Source organism: Barbus barbus (assembly GCF_936440315.1).
Source record: "Barbus barbus genome assembly, chromosome: 34".
In the NCBI taxonomy this organism is placed as follows: Eukaryota; Metazoa; Chordata; class Actinopteri; order Cypriniformes; family Cyprinidae; genus Barbus; species Barbus barbus.
This window is the reverse complement of record NC_136762.1, coordinates 20,714,362-20,742,074: the sequence shown is the minus strand read 5'-3', so window position 1 is coordinate 20,742,074 and position 27,713 is coordinate 20,714,362. Positions and strand designations below refer to the sequence as shown.

General features: G+C 34.6%; 1 protein-coding gene across 2 annotated transcripts in view; it reads left to right on the top strand.

Moving 5' to 3' along the window:
* The first annotated feature begins 7,268 nt into the window (after positions 1-7,268).
* Positions 7,269-27,713, top strand: part of LOC306854409 (tumor necrosis factor receptor superfamily member 19-like) — a 35,231-nt gene continuing 14,786 nt past the window's right edge. Inside the window, exons 1-5 of one of the 2 annotated variants that reach the window (XM_079392373.1) lie at positions 7,269-7,715; positions 8,793-8,885; positions 9,046-9,156; positions 17,258-17,436; positions 20,276-20,361. In XM_079392373.1, the coding sequence (XP_079248499.1) occupies positions 8,817-8,885; positions 9,046-9,156; positions 17,258-17,436; positions 20,276-20,361 (445 nt within the window). In that variant the 5' untranslated portion in view covers positions 7,269-7,715; positions 8,793-8,816. Of the gene's footprint in view, positions 7,716-8,775; positions 8,886-9,045; positions 9,157-17,257; positions 17,437-20,275; positions 20,362-27,713 lie in introns of both variants that reach the window. The other variant, XM_079392374.1, reaches the window with a different exon arrangement.

Below are 27,713 nucleotides of genomic sequence, written 5' to 3'. Positions count from 1 at the left end.
ACAGTGCCACCTTGTGGCCGATTCTCACAAAATTGTCACAGATATTATAGCCAACAACTTCGGATTTCATAAAGGTCGGCCATTCAGATTTTATTTTATAAGCTATTGCTGGTCATGTTTGTTGGTTTATCTTAATGACATTTAGAGAATTTGACCCAAAGAAGAATCATACCAGTTTTCAATTTGTCTACCTGGTTGGATAATCTGCAAAAGGAATTAAAAAAAAAAGATTCAATAAGGATTTTTCAGTTTTAGCGTCCACTATTGACAGAACTGGACGGAGCTTGGATTCAGAATGTCCTGATCTCTATCAAGTTTCAATAACATAGTAATAATTGGGGTTTCAGAGTTATAACCCAAATGCAGCTCGCTCTGTTATAGCGCCACCCAGTGTTTGGGCACTCCATGAAAACAGCTAATTTTTCTGCTTATATAGCAAATTTGCAGAGCTGGATATAGATAGATAGATAGATAGATAGATAGATAGATAGATAGATAGATAGATAGATAGATAGATAGATAGATAGATAGATAGATAGATAGATAGATAGACTAATTGTAATCCGTTACTGATTTCAAATTAACAGACAAAAATTGTAATCCATTACATTACACATTTTAGTAATCAGACTACTCTTTGATTACTTTTGTAAATCACTGTGAAATCTTTATATTTTACCATACAGATATATAGGATTAGGAGGGGAGAGCTCTGGCACATTTCAAACTTTTTACTGCAACTGTACTTTTCCCAATATTTTATTATTTTTTTCACTCCTGGCATATTTAAGGAAAAGCGTAGTGAATAAGAGACCTTCAAAAGACCAACATCCCTGGTCCCCGACAGTATCAAGTTTTTGCCAGGTATGGATACATGTTGAATATGCTATAGTTTCTTATAATCTCCTATTTTGACTGAAATTGACATAATTATTTAAATTATATTTCAAAATAATTAGGTAAAATTACTCATTGCGTTACCTTCCCCTCTTCTCAATGACATACATAAACATTTTAACCAAATAATGCAAATTAGCTTATAAAACCTAACGGAATAGCTAAGAATATTTTTGTTTTCTTCAAACATATTCATATTGAACTGTATGTGTAGAGAGGGACATCCCAGTGGATCACAGTGAAATCATACACATCTTCAAGCACATGGCTCACAGAAGATTGCTGTTGTAATCGGTTTAAAGAAGCCCTGAAACCCTATAGAACTACTGTATATTATCTATATTATTATTATGATTGTTATTAATAGGAAATACATCTAAAGCTTTTCTAAAGCAATATAAAAAAAAGGTGTGTGTTGGGGGGGGGGGGGGGGGGGGTGTTTGTTCCGTTTCAGCACATACTTAATTATTAAAATATTTATTTTAAAATCTCAGGGGTACTTAAAGGGGTCCTTAATTGTGATCTTACTTTTTTAACTTTAGTTAATGTGTAATGTTCCTGTTTGAGCATAAACAACATCTGCAAAGTTCAATGCAAACGGAGATATTTTATTTTACAGAATTAGCTTTTTAAGGTTTGGGACTACAACAAGCTTCTTGTTTGTGATATCACGGACCCTAAAATTCATAGAGATTTCAATAATACATAATAATACATGGTTAAATAACCTACTGATTGATAATTCAAATAAAAATGAATGTGTTCATCAGCAGTTGATGCAATGTTGAAACACTTCTTAAACCTGAAATGATTTTTGTAAATCTGCTCAAATGCTGTGTAGCCAGGAACATGTAAAAGATGAAAAAGAGGAATTAGGGAGAATCAATAAATTATGAATAATTTATTGCTATTTTGTGAATAATAGGTCTATGTAATCATGAAATCTATTTGAAAAAAACAAAGTCTAATTACAAGCAGTTCTTAATTTTTGGAATCTGATTGCGTAATCCAGATTAGGCTGTATACATGTGATCAGTAGGGATGTAATTAACTCAACTCACAATTCAATTTGATTCACACTTTTGAGATTTAAGACAAATTATAAATTAAATGTGTTGTTTTATTATTGCTTGGACAAAATGCTGCACATTTCTTTGTGAACTTGAAGTATAACACTATAATAATATACTAATATAGCACTTGCTTTATATTGCTCTTTTGTTGGTTTTGATTGCTGTCCTCATTTGTAAGTCGCTTTGGATAGAAGCCTCTGCTAGATAACAAAATGTAATATAGCTAATATAAAAGTAAGTAACAAAACTAAATTGACATTTTAAAACAAGCCCCAAATCAAATAAGTAACACAAATAAAATAAATATCTTCATATAAACAAAACAAGGCTTTGTCTGTGCTCTTTCCATTTAAAATTAGACAACTGCATTTTTAATCATGATCCAAACAAAGATGCTGCATACATGCAACATGAGCAGTTTTTAATCTAAATACGATTGTATAATTTCGAAATTTGAAGCAAAAACAGAATGGTCTGACTTCAGTTTTGTGAAACTATACATAAAAATATCTGCATGCAAAAGAATCAGCAGATGAGCCGAATGAGACGCAGATTCACTTTCTGCCAGCAGGTGGCGCTTTAAGCGTTTACTTGGTTTCCACTGTAAACAAAGCAGCGCTGCACTTATAAACTTTAATATGCATTATACAGAGGCGAGATGAAAAGAAAATTACCATCTAAACTTTTCTAAAGACTGTAAGCTCCCATCTTCATATAAACTCCTACCCCTAATTGAATCGTGATTTGTTTAGCCTCTCAACTGATTTGAATCGTCGCATATTTTAATCTATTTTTCAACCGGCTCGCGGTTAATCGTTACATCCCTAGTAATCAGTTACCCAGCTCTGCAAACTTGTGTGTCTTACCATATTATTTTAATGCACTTATGCACTTTAATGCACTAATCTTAATTATGAACACATTGGTTCGTAGTGCAAACAGTTTTACCGCTTACTTTCTTACTCTTCTCATTACTTTCCTAGAGTGGCAACCAAGTTTCCGGTAGGCTGGTGTTTTGTGTGTAACTTATAAAAGTAACGTAGCGTAGCGATAGTTTTGCATTGAATCACTATAAAATGTCTCTGAGAAGTTCTGGGACGACATGTGCAGTTTGTGGCTGTCACAATAACCAAACAAAACTAAACCTGTGGCTAAAACAAGAGTGTTATGATCACAAACCGCTCACAAAGTCACAGTGCTCCTGTCCCCAGTGGTTTTCCTTCTATCGACTGCCCACTGCAGAGGAGGACAGGAGGATTTGGCTCCGGAACCTGTATTTGAAAAAGCCTCCGAAGACTCTGTATACGTGTGCAGTGTTCACTTTGTTGACAAGAAACCTACAGCAGAGAATCCTTAGACGCCGTAGACTACAAAGAAAAGATACCAGCACTGTGTCTACAGGTGTGCTTAAAGTTTAATGCAAGGGTTCTCAAACTGTGGTCCCGGGGCCAATACATAGATGCACTACCAGTCAAAAGTTTGTAATAGGCTAAGTAAGATTTAAAAAAAAAAAAGTCTCTTATGTTCGCTAAGGTTTCATTTATGTCACTTAAAAACAGGAATATTGTGCTATATATGCTTGCTGAAAATTCAGCTTTGCCATGACAGGAATATATAAAATAAAATTATTATTAATTTAAAATAACTGTTTTCTATTTGAGTGTATGTGTGTACACACACACACACACACACACACACACACATATATCATATATATATATATATATATATATATATATACACACACACAAACATACTCAAATAGAAAAGTTATTTTAAATTAATAATAATTTTATTTTAAAGTAATAATAATATTTCATAATATTGCTGTTTTACTGTATTTTCAATTAAATAAAATGCATAATGTAATAACCTCAAACCAAACACTAATCCTAACCCTATATTTACTACGTTGTTCATTAATATTATTCAGTCAGTGTTTAAATGTATAATCATACTGTAACAAGGACACATAAAATTAAGTGTAACCTTGTTTTTTAACCTCCACATATAAATAAAAAATTATTAAATATAAAATTAATATAATAAAATACAACAGACTTTTTTTTAGTTTTTTTTGGCAAAAACAGATACATTTTCAGAAATCATGTTTTTTTTATGCTATCATGTTTTTATTGTGTTAGTTAGCTAGTATTTGTTAGTAATTTTGTACCTATCAAAATAACCCAACTGCAGTTTGATTGAAATTAATTGGAATGCACAATGAAAAAAACTTTTATTATCTGCAGTTATCTGTTTTTGCTAATTAACTCTTCATATATATACACAGGTGCATCTAAAAAAATTGAATATTGTGAAAAAGTTTTTTTTTTTCTTGTAACTTTTTTCAAAAAGTGAAAATGTCATATATTCTAGATTTATTACATGTAAAGTAAAACATTTCAAAAGTTTTTTGTTTTAATGTTGATGATTAGAGCTTACAGCTCATGAAAGTCAAAAATCAGTATCTCAAAATATTAGAATATTTACATGAGAGTTTCAATTAATGACCATCCATACAGTATAAATTCTGGGTATCTCTTGTTCTTTGAAACCACAATAATGGAGAAGACTGCTGACTTGGCAATGATCCAGAAGATGATCATTGACCCTCCACAAAGAGGGTAAGTCACAGAGGGTCATTACTGAAAGCTGTGGCTGTTCACAGAGTGCTGTATCAAAGCATATTAAATGCAAAGTTGACTGGAAGGAAGAATTTGGGTAGGAAAAGGTGCACAAGCAACAGGGATGACCGCAAGCTTGAGAATACTGTCAAGCAAAGCTGATTCAAACACTTGGGAGAGCTTCACAAGGAGTGGACTGAATCTGGAGTCAGTGCATCAAGAGTCACCAGCTCAGACGTCTTCAGGAAAAGGGCTACCAAGCCACTTCTGAACCAGAGACAACGTCAGAAGCATCTTACCTGGGCTGTGGAGAAAAATAACTGGACTGTTGCTCAGTGGTCCAAAGTCCTCTTTTCAGATAAAAGTAAATTTTGCTTTTCATTTGGAAATCAGGGTCTGGAGTCTGGAGGAAGACTGGAGAGGCACAGAATCCAAGCTGCTTGAAGTCCAGTGTGAAGTTTACGAAGTCAGTGATGATTTGGGGTACCGTGACGTCTGCTGGTGTTGGTCCATTGTGTTTTATCAAGTCCAAAGTCAATGCATCTGTCTCCCAGGAGATTTTAGAGCACTTTATGCTTCCATCTGCTGACAAGCTTTATGGAGATGCTGATTTTATTTTCCAGAAGGACTTTAGCACCTGCCTACACTGACGAAACCACTTCCAAGTGCTTTGCTGACCATGATATTACTGTGCTTGATTGGCCAGCCAACATGCCTGTCCTGAACCCCATATGGAATCTATGGGATATTTTCAAGAGAAAGATGAGAAAAAGTCAGTCCAACAATCCAGAAGCTGAAGGCTCAATAGTGCTTCAGCAGATCCACAGACTGATCACTTCCATGCCATTCCTCACTGATGCTGGAATTTGTGCTAAAGGAGCCCCGACCAAGTACTGAGTGCATAAATGAACATACTTTTAAACATACCTTTACATTACTTGAACTTTTCTGTTTTGCAAATACTTTTTTTGATTGATCTTAGGAAATATTCTAATATTTTGAGATACTGATTTTTGACTTTCATGAGCTGTAAGCTCTAATCATCAAAATTAAAACAAAAAAAACTTTTGAAATGTTTTACTTTACATGTAATGAATCTAAAATATACGAAAGTTTCACTTTTTGAAATAAGTTACTGGAAAAAATTTACTTTTTCACAATATTCAAATTTTTTTTAGATGCACCTGTATATGCTTAAAATTTCTTAAAATGTTTCAGTTCGTTTGTAATATTTACAGGATGATCAGCTGCATACTGTATAAAAACAATAGAAGTCTATGGTATATCCCCATTTACATATCTAACTAAACATGTTTGTATTTCAACAAATAATTGTTTCATTCCTTCCAGATGAGTTCGGTGGCACAAGTAGTGATGCTGTTTCATACCGTGATGCTCAGATTCGAGATGGATCCAACACTGGAAAACCAAAATAATGTGATTTGACGAGATCCAACATCAATACAACAAAGAGTTTGGTTTCACGGTGTGTTGTGAGTGTTCAGGTCCTCGAGTAGAGCTGTTGAAGTTTATAATTTTAATGACACTCATGAAACTGAAGCTTAATTCAGTCATATCTGATTTGTCACATCGTTTTGGAGTTTCTTGGGATTGTTAGTGTGTGGATTGACCTCTTGTCCCACCAGCTTCACTTTGATCAAAGCCACCTGCACTTCAGCAGGTTCCTCAATAACACATGCATCATTAGTCTCTGTTCAGAGAGTGTGCTTTATCCAAAGAACCTGGATGCAAAAGGTGAGAAAGTGACATGCAATGGGGAGAATGTTATGACAATCTCAGACATCATTCTCTTTTATACTATAAAAAAGAAGAAAAGATTCAACGAAAGTGATGTTACATTTCAAATAAATGCTGTATCATGGTTTCCACAAAAACATTAAGCAGCACCAAATCAACATGTCAGAAAGATTGTATGACACTGACTGAAGACTGCAATAATGATGATGGAAATTCAGCGCTGCATCACAGGAATAAATGACATTTGAAAATATATTCCAATCGAAAAAAAGTTATTTTAAATTGTAACAATACACTGTTTTACCTGGACTTTCAATCAAATAACTGAAACTGAACTTTTTAGTCCTGAGAAAACAATTCAGATTTCAACTCTACCTTCATAAGAGACTCAAAACTTTATATTTTCCTTAACATTAATCACATCTATTGTAGTAATAACCCAGAGAGCAGGAATAAATGCCGGTTCATTTCTGTTATTTCCATAGTCTCGGTGATATAGCTTGATTGTTTGCCAAAACCTGACAATTTGTGACAACTAGCCCCAGTCTCCCGCCTAGCTCAAGATTGTAGGATGTAAATAATGTTTATCATGCATTACACATAGTACTTACACTATATTAATGTATGTATTTTGAGTATTGCGTTTGATGTAGTAATCATGTAATTTTCTGAAATGACCAGCAGAGGGCATCCAGTACTAGTACATCTTTGAATATTAAAATTACTACAGAATTTAATTTAACAAACTTATTTTTATTAGGCTAAATGCTTTTCCTGAAAACTGATTGCGCTTTATATTTATTTATTTATCTATTTAAATGAATGCCACTGGTTTGATATTCTGTTATTATACTTAATGTCATTCTTATGTAAGTGTGACTCCAGTGCACTCCAAATACTCTTTTTCTGGAGCCAGTGAATGCAAGAGATTTGATTTCAAGAAATCGATCTCGATGTGAAAAGTTTCCTCTGCCTGCAGACAATCCAGCCAATCGCTGCTTGCCAAACACGCGCAGCAGAGCAGATCAGATCAGATCCGTGCCTGCCTCTGGAGCATGCAGTTAGGCTTCTCTTGTGTTCATACGGGGTTTGTGCATTTACAGATATTCGGATTAACATATGGAGGGGTGTAAGTGAATAAACAGGGCAGTTTAAAGCGCTTTTGTGCAGGACGTGTCTGCAGCTTTGATGCACATGCTGATGGGAGATCAGATTACAGGCATCAGACCGCAGGCTTTCATCTGAGCTTTGACTTCAGGGCTGGACTCTGGACGGGTTCAGACCTCAGCGGCGAGCGCACTGGATCACATCCCGTTCCCGGACAGCTTTCAGTAGGAGAAGGCGATCTCGCGAGCAATTATCGGTAAGAAAGTTTTGCACATAGCTGCAGCGCGTGATATGAATCCAAAAGCCTGTATCTTCAGAAAACTACTAAACAAACCCTTATAGCTTAGAATTAATATAAGGGACCTAATTTTATTTCGTCCAGTACACTCTTTTTTTTATGCCATGTTAAAAACATATGATTTGTATTCTTACAAATAGAAAAAGGTAACTATGTTTTACCTACTAGTATAAAGCATTGCTATGGTTTGAAGCCTCGATGTTTAACAACATAATGTAGCATTTGATGAAAAAATAATAACGACAAAAGCGACCAGTAGCCTACATCGTTGAATATTAAAATTACTACAGAATTTAATTGAACATTTATTAGGTCTAGACAAAAAGCAACAACTTTTTCACATACTTATGTTTATAATAATAACAACATAAGCAACAACAAGCAACAGCGCCGATAATCGGCTAATAATAGCTAATAATAATAATAGATCTCTGTCTAAAGAATATCAAGTATATTACTAACAAGTTAATAATTATCAGACAAATAATTTTTTTTTTTTCTGATTCACCCAGTATTATTAAACCGTTAAATATCAATATATAGTTGTTTGCATATAATATATTGACTTTTCTACGTTGCAATGTTTTGATGTGTATTGCATATTGGTTAATACTGTCAAAAATAAGAAATATAACTCTGTCTCTCTCTCTGTCTCTCTCTCTCTTTATAGTGTAATAATCCAAACTAAATTTATAATACTGTCTGAGTATAACAGTATAAGCCAGAATGTTTATGTAGGTGAAATCTACGTAAATTGAATCTGATAATTCATTATATTACCCTAATTTTAATTATCGGCATCTGTATCAACTCAGTCAATGTTAAACCTCTTCATATATTAAACATTTACAGATCATTTCTAATGTTTTGATGTCTGATTTCAACAAGCAGTAGCTTTAAAATGCTTTATTATGAACATTAAAAAGGGTATTTATTTATAATAATCATTGTTTGCTTGGTGTTCACACAGTTATGAAAGATAATGCAAATAGTGTCCTCCATTAATCATTCATCAAAGGATTTCTGTGTTCACAGTGTTTGTGGGAAAGACCGTTCACAATGCCCCGGGCTCTGATCCTCTCCAGTTTTCCTCTTCAGAGGATACTCGTCCTTCAGCTGTGTGTTATGGTATGTTTCGTTCACTTTTTGCTAACTTTAAGAGTTAAAAACTGATATTCTGAGATGTGCTCTATACATAATCAAGGCTACATTTACTTGCACTCCAATTTGATAAACTTCCAATGATATTATGGAATAATTACCCATGTTTGATTCATGTTCCTCACAGTTTGCAGTCATGGCAGAGGAGAGAAGAGATTGCAGGGAACAGGAATACAAGGATAAGTTTGGAAACTGTATTCCCTGCCGACAGTGTGATGCTGGACAAGAGCTATCCAAGGTTTGCCAATTCTTCACTAGGTTATTTATTTTTAGTTTTAGCCTAATTTGAAAAATTGGCGCACATATAAAACTAGTATTTTTAATTTCCTAAAAAGATTACATCTTAAATCAAGACATAATATCTGAAGCACTCTGTTCCTTTGAATTGATTCCAATTGAGCTTAATTCTGGAATTCTTTCCGTTTTGCACCTACCACAGTCAGATTAATACAAAGATATATTTAGACGCTTATACTTTGAGTTGTTTTTAAAAAAAAGACCACGTAAGCGATTAAATCTGGGACCGAGAGACGCATTCCCATCAGAGTTCATGAAAGACTTCAAGACCAAACTGACCAAAAGCAAAGAGTTCAGCAATAAAGAGGGGATGCCAATGTTTTGAATAGCTTGTCCCGACCAATTATTTATTGCTTCCTCCTTTTCATAAAGAGAGAGGGTAAACTGCTGTGCTCCTTTGTAGAGCGCTGGCCACGCTTTAATCAGTTACACCCACACTTCTGTTTTTCCTTCAAGCCTTTTAATGTCATTGCCACCCCTGAGAATTTCAAGGCCTTGTAAACACGGCATGTTAAGAAATTACGTGGTTTTGTACTATAAACCTAATCTAAACGGAGGTCTGGGGTATTTCTGAAGTGTGGAAATCATTACACAGTTTATGCCTGGGTAAATGCAGGTACATCAGGCTTTTGGATGTATGCACATGCTTCTTTTAACCGCACGACTTTCATGTTGGTACACATGAACACACACTTATTGGTTATACGCTTCAATGCTTCAGATGTTTTCGGCCAATTAATGCTTTGGGGCCTGAGGAGGTAGTGAATGATTGCCTACTTTTTCCATTCAAGCACTTGTGGTTTACCCTATTCTTTAGAGCCAAGGACAATATCATGTGGTTTAGTTTCGATGTTAAAATACTTTCTTTTATCCCAGTTTAATATGCAGATACTAGTATTAGTAGGTTTATTTTCCCAAAAAGTTTAAACACTTGATCTTTGTGGTGTTATCAACATTGCTTTGTTTGTTTGAACATCCTGAGCTGCCCAACAACAGCATCAGTGGCTCAACCAATGGCGTAGGTTTGGGGGCGTGGCTATCTGTTTGTTGTGACCAATGGCAGAAGGGAGGAGTGCTGGTGGAAACCTGTTTAAAAAGAGTCATTATTTTTACTATACAAATTACATTTCACTTTAGTGTCTGACACTTCAGAAGCTCTTCCAGATGATTTGTTTGTAAGAGCAGGAGAACAGTTGACGCACTTGTGCTGTTTCTCAGATCCATGAGTAGTCAAACAGCTTGTAAAACCCCCACCTACACACTGTCTTTCACCTAAAAAGGTGATAACAGATAAAGTTTTGTTGATAGGCATTTTGTCATTTTTAAAGTGATAGTTCAGACAAAAATGAAATAATTTACACAGCCTCATGTTATTCTAAAACTTTGCATGCATCAAGACCATCGTGTCTCGAGAACCCAGTCAGTTTGATTTGAGAACGAATCAGACCGTGGCAACAATGCAATCTCACGACCAATTCGTACATATTTTATGAGGTGGTTAATTTGTACGACCTCACTCGTACGATTTGTCTAAACCCCAGTGATGGGTAGGTTTAGGTGTGGGGTTAGGTGTAGGTCATTCGTACAAATTCATCCGAATTATGCAACTCGTAAAATATGTACGATTTGGCAAAAATCTTATGAATTTGTATGAGTGAGATCGTACGAATACATACGAATTAGCCACCTCATAAAATACGTACAAAGTGCCGTGAGATCAGGCTGTGGCAACACAAGCTCTAATATAAGTTTCATGTTGTATGATATACATTTTGATGCAGTGTGCTTCACATCTGAGACAGAAGCACAGACGTTTCGCAGTTGTCTTGTCCATCATCCATGAAAAGATCTAACTCAAAAGATTTCTTCACAAATTGGACAAAGAACAGCTTGGACGGATAGGAGTTTGGAACAACATGAGAGTGAATAAATGATGACTTTCATTGCTTGTCAACTATTGCTTTAAATGATTCTGGAAGTAAAACAGGACTTTTGATGAATTATCTTTTCAATCCGTCAACGGATTCATCCTTATGCAGATGTGCAGTTTCTTCAAAACAGACCTCATAAACATTCACACACATTCCTGACAGCTAAGTATCATGGGGGATTGCATGCTAAATGAAACCTGTCTTAGCGACAATGTCTTTTTTTGTGCTTATTTTAGCATTTTTAATAGATTTTAATATATTCACTTTCAATAATTTTTTCATTATATATATATATATATATATATAATGTTTTTGCATAGACACACTAAAGTGTGTTTTAGGATCATGCATTTGCATTGCTACATTATTTTTATGACAATTAAATACAAATAAAGTTTGCATATTGTAATGTAATGCAATGCTGTTTTTTAATCCTATAATGTCCCCAAGCCTAATTTCTTTTGGTAAAATAATTATTATTTTCTTCTTTTGATTTGGGGTGAAATATGACCCAGATATGTTCTTGACAGGTTTTATGAGATTCACCCTTAAAGCTTACCTGCTGGGTGGAGTAAGAAGTTCACTCTTTGCTTTGATAGGAAATATTGATGAGCAGGAGAATTCAGGTTAATTTAGTAGAACAGAGTGTTTTGGGGTTTTAAATATGCTGACTTCAAAACGCTTGTGTCTGAACATGCTTTACTCCATCCAGCTTTCTCCTCTATCATACATCCATCCTGCTGTTTTGCTTGGCATTCTCACTCAAATCTGATAGTGGAAAAAATGGTACTTGCAGGTACTGGTTTGGTGAGTCCTCTTAGACAAGATTGTTCCTGGGTGATTCTGGACTGTGAAAACAGGCATTTGGAAAGAATAGAGGTGGCATTCTTAACTTTTCATAGCAAAAGTGTACATATCTGCTATTAGAGGTTACATAATGTGTAAAATACATTTAATTTAGGTTGCACTGTACTGCTCAACCGTCTGCACACAGACAATAGTTTGGTCTGTTCACGGTCTCATTGCAACATGCCTGTTAGTTAGGGCCTTATATAGTGTGTATTGACCTCTTGACTTTTTTAAAAACACTAGCAGGAAGCAGACAGGAAATGATGTAGGAAACAGGATTAGGAAATGTTGCAAGTCAGATTCAAACTCAGATTACCCTCTGGAGCACCACGGCTCAATATAAGCATGTGTGCTAACTTTTCGGACACGCCCCTGCCAAATCTATATATTATAGATTATATTGGAGCAGTTCTGCCTGTTTTTTTCTGACCAATGGTAGACGGGAGGTGTATTTGGGGAAAACCATTAGTTTGTGTAGTGACTGCCTTTGACACACTTTTTGTTGAAATAATAACAAAGAGAGGACAGGAAATGATGGGAGAAATAGGATTAGGAACTGTTGTGAGCGAGATTTGAACTTCTGGTGCCAATACAAGAACCACAGCTCATAGTGATAACTTTTAAACTCTGACACACAGACACATTCTGAGCCATATTTGGGAGCCTGAATCCTTATGGACTTTTATCTGAAGTCCAGCTAGGTTTAGGAAATGTTGCAAGCCAGATTTGAACTCCTATTGCCTATATTAGCACCACAGCTCACAGTGAAAACTACTCAGCCACAGCTCTGACATGTAGACTCATTCCACTTATGGCATTTTATATTGAAATGATAACTGGGAAAGGACAAAAAATGTTGGGAGAAACAGAATCAGGAAATGTTGCAAGCCAGATTCAAACTCCTACTGCCTATATTAACACCACAGTTAAAACTACTAAGCCACAGCTCTGACACGCAGATGCATTCTGAGCTGTATTTGGGAGCCTGAATGGATTTTATCTCAGGTCCAGCTATCTGTTTGAACTTCTAAATGCTGGAAGATCCCAGCAGCGCACTCCAACAGACAAACCACAGGGGGTTACAGAGCTCCTTAGATTTCTCTTCCCCCCTTCGCTCTGTTGTTGATTATCTCTCTGGGAAAGGCATCATGCCTTCAAACGGAGTGACCATGCCTCTTTTATTCACCGGTCCCCCCCGATCCTTCATGCCCTGCTGGAGAGGAAGGTCTCATATGGGCTGTGGCCAGGCAACAACAGCTGTCGTTCTGTTCAGGCAGCCTATATGCAGTCTTTGGAGGGCCTGTGTTGAGAGAGCCAAATCGGTCTTCTCTAACAGTGTCTGAACCCCGTCTGATCCCCGGGCCAGGCTTTGTGGAGAGCTCTTGTCACTTGCTCTCTCACGCAGGCCAGTAATCCATGTGTGCCCAAGCTGGGAAACTGGATCGCGGTGCAGAAAGAAGGCCCCTGTTTGAAGCCGATCTCCACGTTAATGATATATGAGCCTCTTCTCTAATCCAACGCAGTGTGGTGGAAATGCAGGTGGGTAAGGGTGACCTGACTTGGGAAGGGGCAGCTAGGAATAAAAAACAATAGTGCAGGGTGATATCAAACCACAAAGGTCCTCTCACTTTTCTCTGCATGACGGTCCTCTGCTGGAATGCGACTGGTGGGAACGGGATTGTTTGAGGAGATGTGTTTGTTTAATTGATCACACATATTAGTTACATATTGTGCTGTTTATAAAGTTGAAGAAGCATCTTAGGGCAGATTTCTAAGATGTCAAGAAGTCTTCAAGGGGCACTCATTAATTTTTTTTCTTTTAAAAAAATTTATAAAGATTTTTTTAGTGTTTTTGAAAGAAGTGTCTTATGCTAACCAAGGCTGCATTTATTATTTGCTCAAAATTACAGTTAAAATTACAGTAATATTGTAAAAATTTTATGTAATGTCCTTTTTTAGATTTCTTATTATCCATGTTGAAAACAGTTGTGCTGCTTAGTATTGTACCATGAAAAAAATTAGCAGTAAGTACAAAAAAAAAAAGAAAAGAAAAAAAGACAAAAAAAAAAAACCTTTTAGTCTAAGGACACATGAAATTACCCAAAAGTCACAGTAAAGACATTTATAATAAAACAAAAGATTTATATTACAAATAATTGCTGTTCTTTTGAACTTTCTAGTCAAGAAAAAATCCTTAAAAAATTTATAAATTTTTTCCACACAAATATTAAGTTTTATACTTTGATAATAACCAGTAATAATGGCTGATTATAACTGAGCATGTGACACTAAAGACTGTTGGCTGTTGAAAATTTAGCTCTGCCATCACTGGAATAAATTACATATTAATATATAACTTAATTATATATTTAATTGATTATATTTTCAACTAGAACTGTTTTTTTTAATTGTAACAATGTTTTACAATATTAACATTTTACAGTATTATTATTTATTTTATAATAATAAATAATTTGATTATATTAGGATTTTATAATTTTATTTTTATATTATTATGATATTAATTATATTATCTTTCAGTATTAATTATTTTCCAACCTGTGACTGGTAGTTTATATTAAAATAGTATATTTTAAATTGTAAAAATAATTCATAATATCTATATTTTTTATTGTTTTGATCAAATAAAAATAAACTTGTGCAAAATAAATGTGCACTTTTAAAACAATATATATTTTTTTTCTGTGGAACCCAAAAAGAGATTTTTTTTTTAATTTACATTGGACCAAATTGTGAAATACAGGACTATAAAAAGTACTTGTTTTTCAATCAAGATAACTTGTGTGCACTAAATTCTTAGTCATCTGATGCCATACAATATAGCTTTGTGTGAGAAACAAACTCTTAAGTCATTCAGCAGAAATCTTGCTGTCAAAACTAATTTGCGTCAGTTGATTCCAGATATTCTGCATTCGCTCTCATAATGAAGTTTGTAAATGATGACAGAATTCTCATTTTTGCACGAACTATTGTTCCTCTAGCCGACACGAATCAAGAGAGGACATGAGAACTTTTAGTCAGAACTAGACTGGAAACTCTGTGTTTTGAATTAGTGTCACATTGCTGGTGGGATTCATTGAGAAAAGTCTTGATTGATGAATTCTGTTGGATAGTTGCATAAGGCATTATTTGAATTCCATAAAGCTTTGCTTCACTTATGGTTTGAGAAATCTGGCTCAGTGAAAGCTGAATGTATCCCCGCAAGATTCCCAAGAATTATATCAATGTGGAAAGGATTAAAAACAAACAAGCGTATTCCAGATTGATTACTGTCAGTCGAGTTTTTAAAAGACTCTGGTATTGTTTATTGAAGTGGGCGTACCAGGAGGGGGGTAATGAGTAATGCTAATTAAGCAGCACTTATGATTTCAGTTTAGATCCTGGAGCCTGGAAAAAAAAAATAGTTTGCTTACATTTCACTTCTTAATGTCAAACTCAATGTGGCAAAACGTAAAAGTCCAACATGTTGTACAGAAACATGCCTGTTCGTCACAGTTCGAGGAAAGGCTATTCTAAACCCATTAGAACATCTTCCCAGATGAATTTTCTGTCTTATTGTTGCAAGTTGCTTAGATAAAGGCGGCTGTATTCTGTTCTATTGTTATAATCCTCATTTAGTCATGCTCAGACACTTTCCCTGTGGTCTCTTTGTCATGTTTTGCTTAGACGTTGCATGTGTACTATACTGCCTCATATTATTACACACACTGCACTGTTTTAGATCTTGTATTGAAATGAAATAGGCCTGTATTTAGGGAACAATGCAAAGGGTGTTGTCTTGTTTTATTCAAGAGCGCTGAGAATTCTTCTCGACCCCACAGCTAGACATTGAGACCTCTCTTCAGGTTTCTTTCATGATTTGGATTTGCGTATGGACACAGATCGCTTTTCTGGGTGAATCTCACGAAACCTGTCAAGAACATATCTGGGTCACGTTTCACCCCTGAATGAGTGAATGAATGAATAAATTTTCCTTAAAGAACATGAGGCCTAAAGTAATTTGGAGGAACTGACATAGATTTTGTCACGTTTTAGTCAACTTCATTTTACACATTTCAATTTTAACAATTACAATTAGCTACACACACACACACACACACACACACACACACACACACACACACAGACACACTCTCTCACACACACAGACACACACACACACACAAATTAAAAATATTATCACAATTTAAAACAACTTTTTAATTTTAATATTAATATTTAATCTATTTTAATATGTTTTATGTCATTAGTGTCTCATGATGCTTTAGAAATTATTCAGATATGCAGATATGATAAATATATTTTATTGTTATTATCAATGTTGAAAACAGCTGCTTAATATTTTTGTGGACACTGTGAACGTTTTTGTTAAATAGAAAGTTAAAATGCATTTTTTAATTCAAATTTTTAGTTCAAATTTAATTACATTTTTTAAAACATTTTTACTGTCTCTTTTGACTTTAACTTTGAATTTAACTTTAAAAACTTAAGAAAAAAAAAGAATTTATCTTTAATCTTTTCTGTATTTTTAGATTAGCAATACATTTATCTTATGATTTATTCATAATGTTTAATTTATTTATAAGATGTAAAATGATAAAATTATATATAAAATTGAGTGGCAAAAATGTATTTATATTATAATACAATTTTATCATTTTAATTTAATTTTGAAATGTGGGTGCATTCCTGATTCTGTGGTTAGAAACTAACAGAGAAAGCAAAGTTTATTGTGCAAACATTATATATGCAAACTTAAATCTTTGTGTTTGCATTACTAAAACTTAAAATCTTTAATCTCAGTAAATCTTTTAGTTTAAGGGATTTCTTTTCTTTCTGCGTTACGCTTACCAAAACCTCTCAATATCAATATCTCTCGCACACTTTAGCCAAAGAGAGGCCTGACAAAACCTCTGCAATAAACTCCCAATAAACCAACAATGGGCGTCCCCGTGGGCCTTTCTGATTCAAATGCGGAGCCCTTCGGGGGGCCTGGAGCAGAAGGCTGTTCATTGATCCCGTGAGAGTCAGGGAGATTATTGCCTGTGTAAGATAGACTCTCTGAAAAGAAGCTTGGCCTTTGTTCAGCGGGGGGATCTCTCACACACACACACACACACACACACTGATCATTATTTCATCTCGGCCTCTTGTTAGTCCATATTGGCGCTTTTCTTTATCACGGCTCTCCCTCGCCCTTCCCTTCCTCGGCAGTGAGATATCTTCCGTTAATCCTTGCAGGAATGTGGCTTTGGCTATGGGGAGGATGCCCAGTGTGTGCCCTGCAGAGCCAGTCGCTTCAAAGAGGACCGCAGCCTGCAGAAATGCAAGCCCTGTCTGGACTGTTCCCTCCTCAACCGCTTCCAGAAGGGGAACTGCTCCTCCACGAGTAACGCCGTATGTGGAGACTGTCTGCCCGGGTGAGTCAGCCATAGGAACGCAGTTGTATAGAATAAAGGATGATGGGCGTTTTCAGAAAACACAAGCTTAAGTCAGTATATAATAAAGCTTCAAAAGGGGGGTTTTCACAGCGATGCGTTAGGAGAAGCATTTTGGGTTCCCCAAAAACCTTTCAGTGAGCAGTTCTTTTCATTTTTTATTTTAGTGTGAAGAACATTTTAATAAAAATAAAAGTTCTATGTTGGCATTGATGGTTCCATGAGGAACCTTCAACATCCACGGAATCTTTATATTCCACAAAAGATTCTTTATGGGATAATCATGCACTTGTATTTAGATTAAATTACATTTAAAAAAACTCGTAATGCTTTTTTGATCGCATATTATTTACACAATAGCAATAATTTATTCATAATTTATTGATTCTCCCTAATTCCTCTTTATTTTTTAATTATTTGTTTTAATTGAACATTTTTATGATTTAATAATTAGGTTTTTATTGAATGTATAATCCCTCTGCAGTTCCTTCACAAACCCAGTTTGGGGAAACTTTGCGTAATATAATGTTTAATAAACTTCATGTTGTTGTTGTTAACAACAAATGGAATATATTTTCTTATACTCTTTGCACTCTATATCAATATGGTGCAAGATTATTATTTAAATCAATGTGAAAAACAAGAGAACTAGTATTTAAAAGTAAGTATCTAAAACAGGCTTTCTCAACCCTGGTCCTCGAGGGCCACTGTCCTGCAAATGTTAGCTCCAACCCTAATCAAACACACCTGAACCAGCTAATTAAGATGTTCAGGATTACTAGTAAACTACAGGCAGGTGAGTTTGATCAAGGTTGGACAGTGGCCCTCCAGGACCAGGGTTGAGAACCCCTGATCTAAAAGTAGTCTGATTAGAACACCTAAAATGCGTAATGTAATGGATTAATTACATATTTTACTAACTACAATTTTTGTCATGTAATTTGGAATCAGTAACTGAGTCCAATTTGTAAGTAATCTACCCAGCTCTGTTTATAGTGTAAAAAAGGTTCTTTAGATTTTTAGACTGTTCTTTGCACTAAGGCCATGTTTACACGAGTGCATTTTCATTTTAAAACGGCGTTTTAGAATGAAAACGATCCCCGTTTTCACTGGTGTTTCCGCTGCGTTTCAGAAACGATCTCCGTCTACACTACACAACCGAAAACGCACGTCACGTGACCATTTATGCAGGTACAACCATAGATATAGATTCCCTGTTATTTAGATGGCGTACGCGTCTGCGTGCTTGGAGCGGTCAAATGGGGAATCTACTTATACATATCTATGTTAGTGTTTACACAGTCGTCAAGGATACACAGTGCAAATTGGGCAGCCATGCCATCGTTTTCAAAAGTCTCCGTTTTGGTCCGTTTACACTGAAACTCAACCCCGGAGTTTTAAACTGAAACGGGGTCTGCAGCGTTTTCAAAAGTCAACCTCGAAATGCCAGAGTTGTGTAAACGATAGGCGGTAACCGTAGCAAAAGTTACGCGTTTTAAAACGAAAACGCACTAGTGTAAACGGTGCCTAAGAAAAATGGTTCTTTTAGGAACCGCTCACTTAAAGGTTCAAAAATGGTTCTTCTATGGCTTTGTTGTGAAAATCTCCTTTTGGAACTTTATTTTTTATATTTTTTCCACTCTAAAGAACCTTTTGTGGAACTGAGAGATTCCATGGATGCTAAAGGTTCTTCATCAATGCCAAAAAAGAACCTTTATTTTGAAGAGCGTATTTACCTGCACTTTCGCCCTCCAGCCGCAAGCAAAGCTGAAGATTTCTGAGTTTAAAGTCCAGGTCCGAGAAATAAACGTAATGCCCAGACATGCCCTAGAAGCTAAAACACGTCAGGTTTTTAAAGACCTGCTTTTGCTGCAAGAGTTACTAGTTTCCCCACAGCAGCATCCTGCTCCCACCAGATACGTTTCTTAATAACTTTTGATTACCCATAATTAAGTGCTTTGGCTCAGTATACGACATGCTTAAGGCAACTCTTCACATTGCTTTCAAAGTTCATCTACATCATTTTAGAAAAATGTGTTCTTAGTGCTGTTACTGTAACTACTGCTGGAATATTTCTCATGTTGTATTGGATAGTTTTCCCTCTGATTCATTAGTCGATGCTGCCAAATAACTCTTGCCCCAATGCCAATTTTTCTGATAAGGGATTTTCCTGCTATCAGAGAAATTCAATTGAAAAGCAGCAAGATGGAATGCATATGTACATAATCCAACTAAATAAAAAAGTATTTTGTAAACACCCCTAAGTCTATTTCAATTATAAAATGGATTACTGTTGATTTTTAATTGTATTTGACTTCTAAAGCCACTTTTTGTTTATCCAGTTGTTTAAATCACCTTCAACAATAATGGTATGTCTTTGAATTATATTACTATATTATATTATATATAATATATATATAATATATTATATTATTTGAATTTGAATTACTTTCATATACTGATTCTTATTATTATCAACATTGAATTTTTAAAATTCTTTTTTTTTTAGGAATCTTTGATGAATACAAAGTTCAAAAGAACAGAATTTATTTGAAAAAATTTTTTTTTATAAAAATTATACATGTCTTTTCTGTCACTTTTGAGATATTCAATGCCTCTTTGTTGCATATAAGTGATAATTTCTTTAAAAAACTGACCCTGAGCTTTTGAATGGTTGGGTATGCAGTATTATTTGAATAATTAATTGTTATATGATGTAATTAATTACAATTTTGAATTGAATGCTAAACCCAAAAATAAATAATACATTATTTATAATATTATTATTGCAAATAAATGAATATGCATTTTATTCTTTCAGATTTTACAGAAAGACGAAGTTGAGTGGATTCCAGGATATGGAGTGTATCCCGTGTGGAGATCCGCCGCCACCATATGAACCACACTGTAAGCACATTTATTCATTTATTCAACATATTAGAAGGCATTTCAATCCTTGAGGAAAAACATCCAGTACATTCATTTCCTCTGGAAAAAATATATCCGCATCAGATCACAGTTATAGATTTGAATGTTCTTAAAAGGTTGTTTAGTGATATTTCTGAAATCATTTACTCTCATGTGGTGTTATTATAGTTTGTATAAATATGTACTTTTAGTTTTACAGTTTTTAGTTTTTTCTCTGTTGGTTAGTTTGTCTATATATGTTTCTTTTATTTCAAGTAATGACATTTTTTGGGGCTTTAGTTTTAGCCATAATATTTCCTTAATTCTTCCTTTCATGACATTATTAAGCCATGGAACATCACACATGTCCTAGCCACTATTTTCCATACTTTTAACAACCATTGACTTGTGCACTATATCCCATGTCTCTTAACCGAATGCAACATGCCAGTTTGAATATGTGCGAATGCGCAAGATTATTAGTAAATGAGGACTTCTGACTTTTATGGTGTTTTTTTTTTTTTTTTGTCAATTTTTGGATATCCATAGCCTCAGTTCTTTTCCACTTGAATAAAAAACATACATAATCAAGTACATGATGACAGATTTTTTTTTTTTAGGGTAATCCTTTAAAAGGGGCCTTCATTCAAACAGTTGCATTAATAATAATCTATGAGATGACGACCCACTCAGTCTTGGTGATTCATACAGCAGTGTTTTACAATCAAATAAATGCCTCTTTTTACAAGTCAGAACACAGGCAAAGGTAATAAACATAACTCTCTGCGAAACTGCATGGCTTTCTTCTGCAAACACACACCGGGTATGTAGTATTTCACAAAGCAGCACATTGTTCTCCAGCAGTCTGTGGTGCTAATTGGGCTCATTTTACCCACCGTTGAGGGCCACTGTACAGAAGCTAGTGTGTCTGGCAGTTACGCTGGGAGAGACATGGCGATCTTATACCTTCAGAATTAAGTGTGACTTCCAGAGGTTCTAGATGTTTGCAGCTGTGGGGATTGGCAGTGCATTTGTAGAGCAGAGTTTGGGCCACGTCTAACACTCCTGCGCCAGATACATGGAAAGACGTCCTGTAGATGCACAGGTCAGCTCGACCCCTGCGTGTGAAGAATTTGATCTCTGTGTAAACTCTGACTTATTATGTAATCATCATGCACTATGGTGTTTGGTTCATTTTAGTAGCCTTTAGAGTAGAGGACACCAGTATGTTCTTTGTTTAGCTATAAAGGGTAGAAAACATTTTTTAGCTTTTTTTTAATTCATTTTTGGCATTTATTGTGATGGGATTTTTAAATGTCCAACTTTTATTGTTGTTGTTGCAAAAACAGCAACAAGAAGAAGTGATAATCTGAAAGTAAAATTATATCTGACTGCCATAAATTATGAAATAAAAAATAAAATAAAATAAAAAAGGCCTGTGGCTTTATACGGAATTTCAAATAATTTCTTGGTAACTACATAAAGTATGTCTTTCAATAACTGTCATCAAAAATAATAAAATAGTATAAAATATAGCATTTAAAATTTAAATTAAAAAAGGACATTTCTTGGTTAGTACTTTAAAATATTTATAATGCCAAACAAACAAATATGAATGCACATAATTATGGTTACTACATTGAGTAGTTATATTAATAGCTACTATAAATAATTTTTATAGCTACAATAGATTATAATAACTGTCATAAAATAAAATAAAGAATTTATAATTTAAAATTAAAAATAAAATGTCTTGGTTACTATATAGACTATTTCTAATGGTAAGTAAATAAATAAATACAAAAATGAATACATAAGTACGTACATATGGAGTCCTTTTTTAATAGCTACCATAAATTATTATAATAGCTACCAAAATTGTAATAATTGCCACAAATTATTGAATGACATCAAATAAAAATAATACATAAATTCAAATAAAATAAAGAATTTAAAATTAAAAATATATTTTCTTGGTTACTACATAGAGTATGTCTAACATCAAATTAATGAATGAATGATTAAATAAATAAATATGTACATATGGTTACTACATTGAGTTCTTTTAATAGCTAAATTATAGAATAAAATAAAATAATACAGAAAAATAAATAAATAAATATAAAATAAAGAGCTGTGGCTTCATGCAGAAGATAAAAGGATACCTTGGTTACTACGTTAAGTATTTCTTTGCTATTGAGAATTATAGTGCATTTCAGCACACAACAAGTGTCTGAATGCCAAATAGTTGACATGTAATTGGTGGTTGTCATGTGTTAGGAAAGTTAAAAACATTTTTAATAAATGTTCTTTTTGGACTGGGGACGAAGGTTTTGAGTTACAGTATATTTTTCTTTGTTTACGAAGCAAAAAGTTCAGAATTTTCATCTGTAGCTTGACTTCAGGACCAGAACTGGTGCAGGTACTCCGAGCTGCTCCGACCCAATGTGCGTGCAAACGGATGAAAGGACTCCAGACCGTTCCTCTCCTCTGGCATTATCTGACAGAGAGTGGTGAAAACTCAAAGGCCTGTTGGTTTTAATGGCCCCCATGTCGGCCTGGGGCGAACACGCAGCTGTGTGAGGAAGAGGACCATAAATCCAGAAACACTCCGGTCTCCTTGGCCCATCCTGAGAGCGAAAGGAAGAAAACAGCATTTTATGGGTTCCTCTATAGCTGCTTTAATGTGTTTCATCTGCTGCTGTCTTTTCTTGTCATGGCATAGCTATAAATATTTGGCAAAGCCCCTCACAGCTGTCCCATCTAAGCATCTGAACTGATGTGAAGCCAATTTATGAAGGGGTCACATGAGAGCCGGGCGACTGCTGGCCCGATAATGGAGAGTAATATAAGCTGGCATTTTTGCTTTTGTGAACACCTCTGTTTTAACTTCGACTAGGATTCAAGCCCAAAGCTACAGAATGCAGACCCTCTGAAGTAGCCCGGCATGAAAAGAGACCGTTGCTGTGTTGTACTTGGATGTATTTTTCATCGGGGTGCTGTTCAGTCGTGGGAAGATCTTTTATGTAGCCAATCTCTGTTTCATATTGAAGAAAGCTTGAACCGCAGGAGTATGAAAGTAGTTGAGTGGTATGGGATTTGACCTGAAGGGGATTACATCACTTTGACTCAGCCCAAAGATCATAATTAGCGATGGCTTTCATCTTGGAGTCTCGTGGGTCTTGTGGGTCACTGATGAACTTATTTGATTAGTGTGGGGTGCGGGTGATGAAGCACTAGATGGAAGACAATCCTCTGATTAAAAGCAAAAACTAACAGTACACAAGAAAAACAGCTCTGATCCAAGACCTACATTGAAGTATTGGTAAAAACTGTTAATAATATCTAAAATTGTGGTAATAATAACAATAATAATACAAATAAATATACAAAAACATTATCTGAGGGTGCAAAAAAAATTGAAATATTGAGAAAATCGCCTTTAAAGTTTAAAGCAATGCATATTACTAATCAAAATTTACGCTTTGATATATTTACGGTAGGAAATTTACAAAATATCTTCATGGACCGGGATCCTTACTTAATATCCTAATGATTTTTGTCATTAAAGGAAAATCAATCATTTTGACCCATACAATGTATTGTTGGCTATTACTACAAATATAATATACACAAGTATTTTAAGTATATTTATGTAATACTGGATTATTATACTGGGTTATTATTATTATTATAGTTGTTAGTATAAATATTTAATATTAATGTGCACAGGTATATAATATTGTATTATTACTATTAAGTATTGTAATTAAATTGTGATTAAATTGAATAAAATCAATACAGATGTAAGTAAATATAGTAGCATTTTATAATAGAAGTAGTATTATAGTATACTGTATTATTGTACTGTAATTAAAAATAAAGAATAATAAAGAAATATGCATAATTACACAAGTACAGATATACAGTATAGATTATTATTATTATTGTTGTTGTTGTTATAAGCAGGCCTGTCACAATTATTGATTAATTATCTGTTTATTTGATCAAATTGCAGTTTATTTAATTAAATTTCAATCACATTTTGCCATCCAAAAAATGTATATTACATTATATTATAAATAGCTAATTATATAAATATTACAAATATTTATTTTAAAGTAAATAATGTAATTATTGTATTATATATACATATAAAAAAACATTAGGCATGAACATGAACAAAACTAACATTAATTAAATTGTTAATAACAATTATTTTTATGACAATAATCAGCACAAAATTGTTATTGTGACATGCCTAATTGTAAGTGAATGTAACATTATAGATAATAAAAGCAATACATGTAGTAATAATAATAATAATAAATATATGCTAAGTTAAATATGAATATATTTTGTATATATTAAATATATACTGTTTAAATATTATATTGTGTTCTTGTTCTTGTTCTAGGCCATAATCAATAACAATTTAAAATGATTACTATTAATAATAATTTTTTACAATTGGAAAGTTGTACCTAGTATGTGTATGGTTGTATTAGCTAGCATGCTAACTTTAATCTCTACTGAACTGTGAATCAAGTGTCCTGTGCGTTTTACATGAGAAGTGCTTTTTGGGACATGCATAGTTTCTTGTGTGGTTCCATTTGGGTTATGATGCTGCCTATGTTAGACAGCAAGGACGCTCACTAGGTTATAGAACAGAGCCCATCCCCACCAGCATAAAAGCCCCAACCATGGCAATTAATGAAGTGAATAATGGTGGCTCTTATATGGAGCGTTTAATCAGCAACCCGCTTGGAAGCTCGGGATCAACACAATCCTCTATACTACACACCCCACAGTTGTTTCGGTCTCAAGGCCATGTGTTTGATTGTGGCATTCTCTAAAGTCAACAGGCGCACATATCAAAGAGAACAGTCTATTGGCTCATGGAGCGCAGAGCAGCGATAGTATCAGCAGGTGGGATCTTTTCAAGGGCCGCCCTTTGTCTATGTTTGCTGCAGCTGTGGGCAGCTGATAAGAGGGGAAAGGCTTTGGTTTTGTGGGGAGGTGCAGGGAAGGAGGACAGCACACAGCTGGGCCAGATTGGCATTGAGACATGACAGTGTAGATAGAAATACCACTCTGAGCAAACTGTGAGGACATGCAAAGAATATGTGATTCGCACTTTACACGTCTTTCTTCGGTTTTCTTGCATAATCTACACATATGCAATTTAATGCCTTCAGAAAGAAATTATAGGGTAAAGAGAAGATAAATCGGATCAGGAGATGATGCAGAAAAAATATGAGATGGGATTTTTTTGTTTTTGTTCTCTCAAGAAACCTTCTTCGCTCACAAAACATTTGCGTTCTCGCACAAAATTATTGCATTCCCTCATGAAACTTTGGGTTAAAGCACTAACATTTTGTTTTTTCATCACTTTTTCATAATTTTCATCGACGAATAAAACTATCCTAAGTTGCATGTACAAAATACAATATGTAGTAGTTCAATTTTACAGAATCTTTATGAATCGAATAAAAACATAAAGAGAAAACATATCATATACACCGTCCTTATTCGTCATTTTGTAAAAGTAGACTTAAAGAGATTGAACCCAAAAATGAACATTCTGTCATTAATTACTCACCCTCATGCCGTTCCAAACCCGTAAGACCTTCGTTCATCTTCAGAACACAAATTAAGATATTTTTGATGAAATCCAAGAGCTTTCTGACCCTTTCTGACAGCAATGTAACTGAAATGTTCCCAGGCCCATAAACATAGTAAAGACATTATTAAAATAGTCCATGTGACATCAGTGGTTCAACCATAATTTTATGAAGCTGCAAGAATAATTTTTGTGCGCAAAGAAAACAAAAATAACAAATGTTATGAAGCCAAATATATATATATATATTATTCTTGTAGCTTCATAACATAACGGCTGTACTACTGATGTCACATGGACTATTTTAATAATGTCTTTACTACGTTACTGGACCTGGGAACATTTAAATTATATTGCTGTCTATGGAGGATCAGAAAGCTTGCAGATTTCATCAAAAATATCTTAATTTGTGTTCTGAAGATGAATGAAGGTCTTACGTGTTTGGAACAACATGAGGGTGAGTAATTTCTGACAGAATGTTCATTTTTGGGTGAACTATACCTTTAAAAAAATCTTGGTGTTGTTTTTAAAAAAAAAGTACATCAGCATCTTGGTCTGACGAAAGTGACTTGAATGCACCTGATGTCATAATTATGACTTCCCAACTCATAAATACAAACTTCCCAGGACGACTTGAACTCAACATCAAGCCCAAAGTTTACTTTGGTTTTTATGCGAATGCATAGTATACGTGAACATATGCGTTCAACACATGAGCTCTCAAAAGTTTCTTCTTTGTCCAGAGTCTGCGGCATTTCTCTCTGAAAGTTATGAGCGATAAAACTGTCTTTAAATGTGTTAAAGCACTAGTCAATGTGGACATCTATAATTGCTTCTCCAGTAGTTAGTTTGTTGTTGTTGTTGTTCCATCTCATTAGTTTCTTTTACTACTTTAAACAACATGTACTGCCACCTTGTGGACAAACCAAGTAATGCAAAATAAATAAAGGCTCATGTGAAACTTGCTGTGTGCAGAGAGAAAAATTGGGATGTGCATGTGCAGTACACACATACAATGCTGATTAAATTTACATCATGCACATACTACGCACACGCTAGCGTACGCATAAAAACTGAAGTATACTTTGGGTTTAACATTGAAGGAGTTACGCAAACTGTTTTTCGAATACTGGGAATTCTGATATACTACTCTTTTGCCATACTGTTGCTTACTGTATAGTATGTAAGAAGGCATATTCAGACACCGTCATAGAGACTTTACACTTGGGACAGAAAGTAACCACCTAGCAACCACTCAAAAAACCTATCAACCACCTCGCACACTATATCAGCTTGCAAACACCTTCAAATGCACATAGCAACACCTTGGCAAAGCTAAATATCTTCTAAATCTGCTGATGGCCAAATGCTCTATTGTAAAGTAAGAGATTAGTCACTATAGGACTAAATGATGAGCTCTGCACCTATAGTTTTGATTATGTCTTCAAACGGAGTGCACAAAGGCACACATCTCTAACAAAGAAACTTGTTTTGAGAGCTCAACTGATGTTGACAGTGTCTCACAAAGAGCACTTGTATCTGTGAAGGCCAAGCCCATGTTTACTTAATGATTAATTTACCATAGAGCAAATAAAGAATGCTTGTATCCATCCAATGAAAAGATGTTGAACAAATATCTGGTTCATATTTAACTTCATTATACCAAAATAATACGTCGACATAAAGAAGTCCATAGGCTTTATCTCTATGTGTTGTAGTCTTTGTTCCA